Raw genomic sequence first — 9129 nt, forward strand, 5'->3', positions numbered from 1 at the left:
TAAAGTTCTGGCTTATTTATCTATTTATCTCTGTACTTACCAACCCACATACTTTCTTTTTTTCTTTTTGCACACACAAAGATTTTGAAATTTTCCTGACCCGCAAATGGAAGTGATGCAGCTTTCTGTCTTTCAAAAATGATTACATCTTATCTAAATGCAAAATCTATTTAAGTGTTTAAAAGGTTGTTATCTCAAAGGTGTAATACTGTAGTTGGTGTAAAGACCAAATTAGAACTTGCTATCACTCTCAAACTTATTGGTAAAAACATAAATTGTATTTTGATGATATTCCAGGTTAACAGACCTATTTATTGAAGCACGATAAATTGATTGATTGATTATTTTTCATGTATATCTCAAACTCTTCAGTTATACATATAGGTATAACATATGAGGTCAAAAAATAAATTGGACTTTTAATAAATGAGGGCTGTAACATCATGACATGCTGCTCATAACAATAATAATAATAATAATAATAATAATAATACATTTATTTATAGAGCACAAGGTGCTTTCCACAGGAGAGGAAATTCAAAACATAATATTAGGGACAATTAGGGACAATTACAAGAGGTAAAATAATGAAACACACACATACTTGTACATACAGATACACATATATGCATATATCTACACAAATAAAAGATAAAATCTCTCAATGAAAGAAGAAAAAGATAAAAATTCTCAATGAAAGAAAAAAAGAAACAGCTCATGACCATAGACATGTAGTCTATCAGCTGTTAGGAAAAGTCATTCTATAAAAACATGTTTTAAGATGAGATGTAAAGTCAGCTGATCTGAAGCTCAGTGGGAGGCTGTTCCAGAGCCGAGGAGCCAGTACTGCAAAGGCTTGATTGGTCTTTGTTTTTAACCTGGACTCTGTTATAGTTCAGTTTTATACTCTGGTGACAGATCATTAAGAGCCTTGTATGTGATTAAGAGCACTTTAAAATGGATTCTAAAAGAGACTGGAAGGCGGTGCAGTGAAGCCAAGATTGGTGTAATGTGTGAGAATCGCTTTGTTTTGTTTTCAATAGTCTAACTGCTGAATTTTGAACAATTTGGAGCTGCTCCATAGCTTGATTGGTCAGGTAAGTAAACAAGGTATTTCGGTAATCAAGGTGGGAGGATATAAGAGCATGCATAATTTTCTCTGTGTTACTGAAGGACAGAACTGATCTAATTTTGGAAATATACCTGAGTTGATAAAAACACGACTGGACTACTTTCTTTAAATGTTGCTCCAGGCTCAAGTTACTATTCAGGATAACACCCAGATTTTTCATAGCTGACTTTATGTTAGGAGTGAGGGGGCCAAGGAGTGGTTGTATTTGTTATGAGACATGTTCAGGGCCAATGATGAGAACTTGCGTCTTGTCAGAGTTAAATTCTAAGAAGTTTTGGGACTGTAGACAGCTATGTAATGAGACTAATTTACTGGTGTCAGAAGGTTTAAATGACAGGTACAGCTGTGTATCATCCACCTAGCTATGGAAGGAGATGTTGTGATGACAGATTATCTGTCCCAGGAGTAACATATACAGGATAAACCGAACAGTCCCCAAGATTGATCCTCGTGGTATTCCATGTTTAGTCTGAACTGTTCGTGAAGTAAATTCCCCAACAGAAAGGAAGAATTTCCTGTTGGTTAAGTATGCGGAAAACCAGTCCAGAGCGATTCCAGTAATACATCTATAAGGATGAAATAGTCACTGGTATCAAATGCTGCACTGAGGTCAAGCAGTAGTAATACAGAACATGCACCAGAGTCTGCAGCCATCAGTAGGGATGGTGTGAAATAGGCAGATCAAAGACAACTTTGCTGATAATGGCTTTGATTTCTTTTAGAAACACTGCAAGCAGACTGCATTGCGAGATTAATATTACATATAATTGCTTTAATTTTTTCAAAAGCAGTCTGTAGATATTAAGGAAATACTTAGTCCTGCTAAATTGTTAAAACCCAGAATATTTATGCAGGTCTCATAGTTGTGCAGAGCTTTAATATACACTTTGAAAAAAAAAAGCTCATTACACAGTGTTTACAAATACTGCTCATATCTAAAATGTCTAAAATGTTCTCATGTTAATCATATTCCATGGAGAGTTATTCTTAGCCAGGAAACACTGTGCCAAAGTCATGTGACTTTATTCTAAAAAAAGTGAATTCTCATGTTTTTCTTCAGTTTCATCACACAATATTGATGACATGAGTGTGGACAGACAGATGCTAAATGCATTTATGACAATCGATCACTTTTATTGTACAAAACTGATTAGAGTACAAAACACACATCTGGGACAGCAGGGTTCTGCTTTGACAAGTGGTTGCAATAACACAAACTCATACCAAGCCTGTTGAGTCATCAGCTTTAAATTACATGCAATGACTCCACATGTAAATATGCGATGCCTGTCCCTTCAGCTAAATTAGTTCCCACAAATACAGATGTGAGGCTATGATGCATTTCAGTGTGTGAAAATATGGAATTACTGTCATCAATAAATGAAAAATTGTCACTGGCAATGTGAATGACTATCAAAATCAAGACTGTACAATCCAGATGGTCACTGGAAATGTTTTGTTAGCAAACAGTAGTCGTTCTTTCACTCTTAACACTGTATCACACACAAGTCCCCTTTCAAATCATAAACATGGCACTTTAAAGGACAGGTTCACAATTTTTCAAGTCTGTCCCAAGACAACAGTCAGGTGTCCAAATGAACAATGACAAATGTTTTTCCTGCTGTAATCATTCCTCCTGTTCATACTGGCCATTAAGAGATCCCTTTATAATTCACTGTCAATGTAAGTCATGGTGGCCAAAATCCACAGTCCTCCCTCTCTGCAAAAATGTATTAAAACATTTAGTTGAAACTAAAATGAGGCTTCGGCTGTCCAAATTAGTACAAATGACTCAAAACCTTTTTAAGTTACCATCATTTTAGTGCCAAAGTCCCTTTTTTGTTATGATCCTTCCTGCAGCTAAACAAGAAAATAGTCAAAACAAAAAGAGGGAAATTTTTACTAAAAAGACTGCAACTGTGGAAGATATCCAATTTATTTGAGTAACTCAGACAGCGGAAGCCTCATATTACCTTCAGATGAACTTTTACATACATTTTTGCTCAGAGCAACTGTGGATTTTGTCCTGCATCACGTAAGCATGGGATCTTCTAATGGTCAGTAAGAACAAATCATGTTTCAAAGTTCATATGGGCACCTGACTGTTATTTTAAGACAGACTTGAAAAATTGTGAACCTATCCTTTAAGCCAGAGTGCATTTCATCTTTTAAATTCCATACAGGATAATGGTATGGCTCTCTGCTAGGCAAAAAGTGGTGCTCCCCTGAGTATTCTCCGTAGCAGTGAAGGCTGATAACTTCAGACTTTCCTGGAAAACAGAATAAATTCCTTTTGCCTTGAGTCAAGTCTTAGGGAGGCCTAGACATCTTTAGGAGGCGGATGCTGTGGTTTAAGGTGGGAGGACGTTGTTCTCAAAGTGTCCCTGGTTAGTGATATTCCCAGCTGGAAAGTATCTGGCCACCACAAAGGAAGAGCCATCTGATGCAATGGCCTTACCGACACCAAGCTTATTAGTACTCTTCCACACCATTGCGGTGAAATGGCCTACAGGTTGTGAATGAAAAGAAAGAAATTACAAGTGGGAAGAAAGCAGGGGTACATAAATTGAGAGTGAGACACACTGTTAGGACACGGTTGGAGCTGAGTGCACACAGACTTATGTTCCTCTAAATATTTACAGACATAGGAATCCTAATTCCTTCCTCACTCATCAATCACAAATCTCTTCTTTCTCCCTGTACACTTATTCCTTTCTTCCTCCATCAGGAAACATTATGAATCAGCGTGAATCACTCTGACGAACTGCTAGGAGTGATCTGCTTCATGTGCGATTAAGTTAAGCAGACTCATGCACACTGGAGTCTGAGGCTACGGGAAACCATCTGGAGGAATTAGGGCAGACTAGAAATGACATGTGGGTTTAGAAGTGATACAGAGGACTGTGATTTCCCCTTAGTTTCCTCATGGCTGGTCACCGAGTCAGACAGTCACCGACTGAGGTGTGACATCAGCATGAAAATAACAACAACCTTCTCCATGCCTCGCTAAACGTGACACTGAGACAGAGGAAGTGACATGGAGTAAACAGAAAATGACAAAGAGAAACAGAGCAAGAAATAGATGAACCAAGATAAATACACAGAAAAAAAGATGAGAAGAAATGAGACGAGACAAGAAAAAATGAACATATACGAGAAACATGATGATACAAAATACCAGTATCTAATTTGATACCAGCACATTCAGGTAACAAATCTGACAATCTGACTTATGAAATAGAATATTCCAGTTTCCTAATGTATGTAGGTCAATGAATTTCATTATTTTAGGGAATCTACAAACAATTAATTTCATTTATTTCCTTTACAACAATGGTTTGGTGTATCAAATGTCACAAAATAGTTTAAAACACATCACAATTTGACATATTCAAATGGCATTCAACAGTCTGAAATCCAAAGATATTCATTCATATTTACTATCACAGAAGACATTTTTCTTAAAAAAATAACATACTATTAATTTTGTATTGAAATAGTGTCTGAAAGTTGAATCTTAATAATGTTCTGCTGATCGGCTTCTCAGTTAATCAGCTAATCGTTTCAGATCCAAATTATTTAACATTTGATTTTGCATACATAAGCCATACTATTATATGTTGTATATCAATATTGGAAAGATTACCTTTGATTGTCCTGATTTAAATTTCAGTCGTGTTGTCCTATTTGTTGTTATAATACGGTAGGTTACTGAAATGTGAAAGAAAGACAGACAGACAGACAGAGGTAAGGGTTGCACTGTCATGTTTATATATCTCACCGGTGCCAGAGGAGAATCCAGGACGGTTAAAGTTGTACTGTTTCACTTCATCATACCAGCGGTCAGCCACATCCTTTCCTGTATGACCACATGGACAAAGTGTAACCTCAACGTAAAAGGACTATCAAATCAGTCTTGTGTGATACATATCAGTCAGAACTTTAGCACTGCCACTGAATCTTTTTAACTGCACTCCAGAGCTACAAATCCCCCTTGGGGTACATTTTGTTTACAATGCTGCACTTTTTGTCACCCAGTGCAGCACTATTGGAGATGTTTTATGACTCCCACCGTCCTGCACTGACATATTTCTGCGGTGAGTCATGGTGTCTGAGCCCTCAAACAGAGTGTGAATTGGAGGAGAAATAGATCCCAGCTGTTCACTTGAAGGCAGGGACAGTCTGCATGGAGCATCTACTTTAAGCCTCATAGATCTAACAGTTGTTTCTATGGATGGATGTATCATATTATTATCACCACAGATTCAAACTGTTTGTAATTATGGGAAGAAAGCCTAGGCATGTGCACATCATCATTCTGGTGGTATAGTTAGTATCTGTGTATGTGAATGTACCTGATTGGTCATAGGAGGCCCATGCCAGGTTCTCTCCACAGCTCCCTCTACTGGACTCCACACTGTGTTTTAGGATCCGTGTGCTGGCCAAACTTTCAGCATAACTGTGGAGAGAGACAAACAAAGTTGTGGATATTAACATAGATAACAAGTACTGCAACTTTACTTTGAATCTTATCTGGAGAGACTGCCTCTGTGAGTGCTGTATTTTCTTATTTTATTTTCACAGCTCATTACTACCTTTGATGTAGCCTTCCCAGATATCTTAATTTTCAAGATTTATGCTGCACTGTGCTGTCCTCCACCCCAAAGATAAACAGTTTGAAAAACCCTTAGTCAGAGGTTTGTTCTATAGTGTAAATCTGCTTAAAGTGCATGAACCAGTTCCTCTAGATAAGTGTATTTAATATTTACATTAAGATCAGGCTGATTAAAAGGCCATCTGAGGTCCACTGGATGTTGTTGAACACCAGCGTTACAGTGTTCATTTCCATAACCTATACAATGATAAATGGGAGTAGGCTGTATCAAGCATCAGGATGCAGGGTTGGATGTAATGAAAGCATTTTCTGTGAATGGTGTCCAGCATACTTTGATTAACAATCATAGTGGGGGCTCTTCTACAGGGACAAGATTCGACTTTGTAGCCTGCAGTTACTTAATTTAGAACTGACTGCCTTCTGAACGTGGCAAGTCTCACAACATGGTGTGGATTTCCCACAGAAAATAAATGCTTCCTCACTGAGTAAAAGCTAATGAAGCTTCTTGGATAAAAAGACAAACTTCTTCAACTCAGCTCCATAAGCCTTTTTAAAAATAGATTTTTGGATTATGTTCTAAATCTAAGGTTTAAAAGAAAATCTGACTCTGCAAGTCATTTCCATGTGTCCTGAGCAGGGGTGAAACAGTTATGATTGCATAATTTCCATGTGTGCCTTTATTACTGCTGTTGACACAAAGGGAGGAGTGGAAGCACCATTCGTCATGTTTCAATGGTAGATTATCTCCAAACTCAAATATTTACCATTATGGATATTAACAGTATTTATAGTATTTAAAAGACACCCACAATGACAAGCGGATTAAATTGTTTATTATCTGACTTATTACTCAGCTTTTTGTTTAAAATACATTTTAATATATTTGATTAAAATTTCAGCTGAGGAACATTATTTTTCCCAACATGGATTTTTATGGAATGAATGAATGTTACAGTGCATTTCCATACAAGCCATCACATAATTATAGGTTGTTTAGCAGCTTCATGCTGATGTTGCAACTGCACTATGAAACATGCTGGAGGAAACGGAAATTATTATGCAAGACAGTTTCCTGACAGCACTGAAAACTTTTGCATTTAATCAACCGAATAAATTCTCTTTGCAATCCCTCTGTGTTTATTTGGTAATAATGATATGAAAAGTCTGGAGATGAACTCTCATTCAGACTTCATTTGAATGAACTATTAATAAAGCTGCAATTAGTGGCAACAAATTGTCAACATAACCTACAATCACAACCAAAGTCCCTTGATATTATATGATGTTTTGTGGGTATTACATTTGACAGGCTAGGCTGGAGCTGTCACTGCTATCCTGAGCAGTTTGACAATTACTGGTATGCATAGTCCTTGATAATTAGGTTTCTAATTTGATTTGTCTGTCTTAACCCACCGGGAAGCCTCTCTGCTCAACTTGCTGCTCAGCTTCAGTGGAGGAGCCTGGTGCTTCTTTCTGTACTCATTATGGCACTGCAGCACCTCGTTGGCAAACTGCTTCGAGGCTGAAAGACAGAGGACAGAGACAAGAAGGGTTAGACAGACAGAAATAGAAAGAAATCTGACAAAAGAGACATGATGATGCAACATGAAGATTCATACGTGGCTAGAACTGAAACCTGAGTTACAGTCTCACCACCTACAGACTAGCTGACCTCAGACAGTGATTACCAACTGAAAGATGACGGATGCAGAGTAGAAAACGTAATCCAGATCACGCTCCTCTGCCTGGTGCCTATCACTCACTGGCCTTTTCATAAGTCCCACAATCTCTCAACAGCCCACACACAATAGGCACATTCAAATAGTCACACACAAACAATACAAATACCAATGCTGCCTAACAGCCAGTGTCTACTCAGCATGCTGAATCTTAACTAAGAATCAGAGAAAGCTGTTTTGACATCCCACTGGAAACTCCATTGAAGATACAGTGCTATACAGCATGCTTTCGCTCCTATTTTAAAGCAAACCTCGCAGACATACAATACAAGAGCAAGAACACACATGCGCACACACACACACACACACACACACACACACACACACACACACACACACACACGCGCACACACACACACAGTTTCACAAGGGCAAAGTTCCAAGTCAGGCCAAATGGATACAATCAAAGTTAAAATCCATAGTGTGCAGTTTCCACTTACCTGACTTTCCCATGGTGCTGACACAGGAAGCTTTCAGTAAGATTAGTAACAAGGTTGATACTAAACAAAAGCAGCCTCTCCTCTGTCTTGTTTTCTGCTTCTCCTCTCTCTCTCCTTCTCTCTCTCACTCTCTCTCTCTCTCTCTCTCTCTCTCTGCCTCTCCCTCTTTCTTTTAAATGCTGTCTATCTAACGCTCATGCTCTCAAACAGCTGCTACATTAATGCTTTTACTTTCTCATTCCACCCTGACCTCACAGCAGTTGTGCAAAGCTTCCCCTTTAGCTATTTATCTGGTTGTAATGTTCACTATGTAACATGATTCTTTCTCAGTCTTTCACTTCATTTAACTTAACCCGCCTTTCCCTCTCATAGCCACACAAACCACTATCTGCCCAACGCCTATCTTTAAGGCTCAGAGTAGCACACACCCACTCACTGTGCCTTTCCATTCCTACAAATGAAAGGGGAGCCCTTGCAGTCATTGATGACATCATCTCTATGAGACATATGCCCATATATGGCTCTGAGAGTCTTGTACTCTGTGACTTGGTAGCCAGGGAGAATCTTAACAACTGTAGCTTTTCTCACAGTCCCCACTGTTATGACGCAGCGTTCTGGAAAATGTGCTGCTGGAGAGGGGACAATAGCTTACTCTGAGATGTAGGCCACAGAGTGCATAATGTGCATGATACTCAGATTACAGCTATTTCTGAACTGACATATCTCATCTTTCAAAACATCCTTTCACTTTCACTCTCATACTGTCAAAGTTCTTCGTCATAAAAACTTTAAAGGGGACTTTCAACCTCCATCTTTCAGTTCCTTCAGTAATTCTGGATCAATGAGTTATCCCCTATGCACAGAAATGTAAATGAGTGATTGCCCAACCTCCAACCTGGATAAAAAAGTAATGATTGAACAATTTGCCTACTGCAGCTGACACAGAGGGAGAGGCAGAATCACCATTCATCACACCACAGAACAGCTTCCTACTATTTGTTTTGTCTGTATGAGGTATGTTACCCTCTGTGCTTTGATGGTATTCTGAACTGAGATATTTGTCATTTCAAAAAATAAAAAATGAATAAATAAAAAAAGAGAGAAAAGACACCCGCTTTGACAAAGGCAGGAATGGTGTACAGCAAAGCCTCACAATTGATTACCTCATATTTTACCGTATATCTCATAACTCTTTTTCATAAG

At 38.2% G+C, this 9129-nt stretch overlaps 1 protein-coding gene across 1 annotated transcript; it reads right to left on the reverse strand.

Moving 5' to 3' along the window:
* Positions 1-2245: 2245 nt before the first annotated feature.
* glipr2l (GLI pathogenesis-related 2, like) lies at positions 2246-8362 on the reverse strand. The gene is made up of 5 exons (XM_042424364.1): positions 7927-8362; positions 7161-7269; positions 5488-5591; positions 4914-4991; positions 2246-3638 (listed from the first exon to the last, which is right to left on the reverse strand). Exons 1-5 carry the CDS (start codon positions 7937-7939, stop codon positions 3484-3486), a joined length of 459 nt encoding a protein of 152 aa, XP_042280298.1. The 5' UTR covers positions 7940-8362; the 3' UTR covers positions 2246-3483.
* Positions 8363-9129: the final 767 nt, after the last annotated feature.

This window comes from Thunnus maccoyii, chromosome 10, assembly GCF_910596095.1.
Source record: "Thunnus maccoyii chromosome 10, fThuMac1.1, whole genome shotgun sequence".
Classification (NCBI taxonomy): Eukaryota; Metazoa; Chordata; class Actinopteri; order Scombriformes; family Scombridae; genus Thunnus; species Thunnus maccoyii.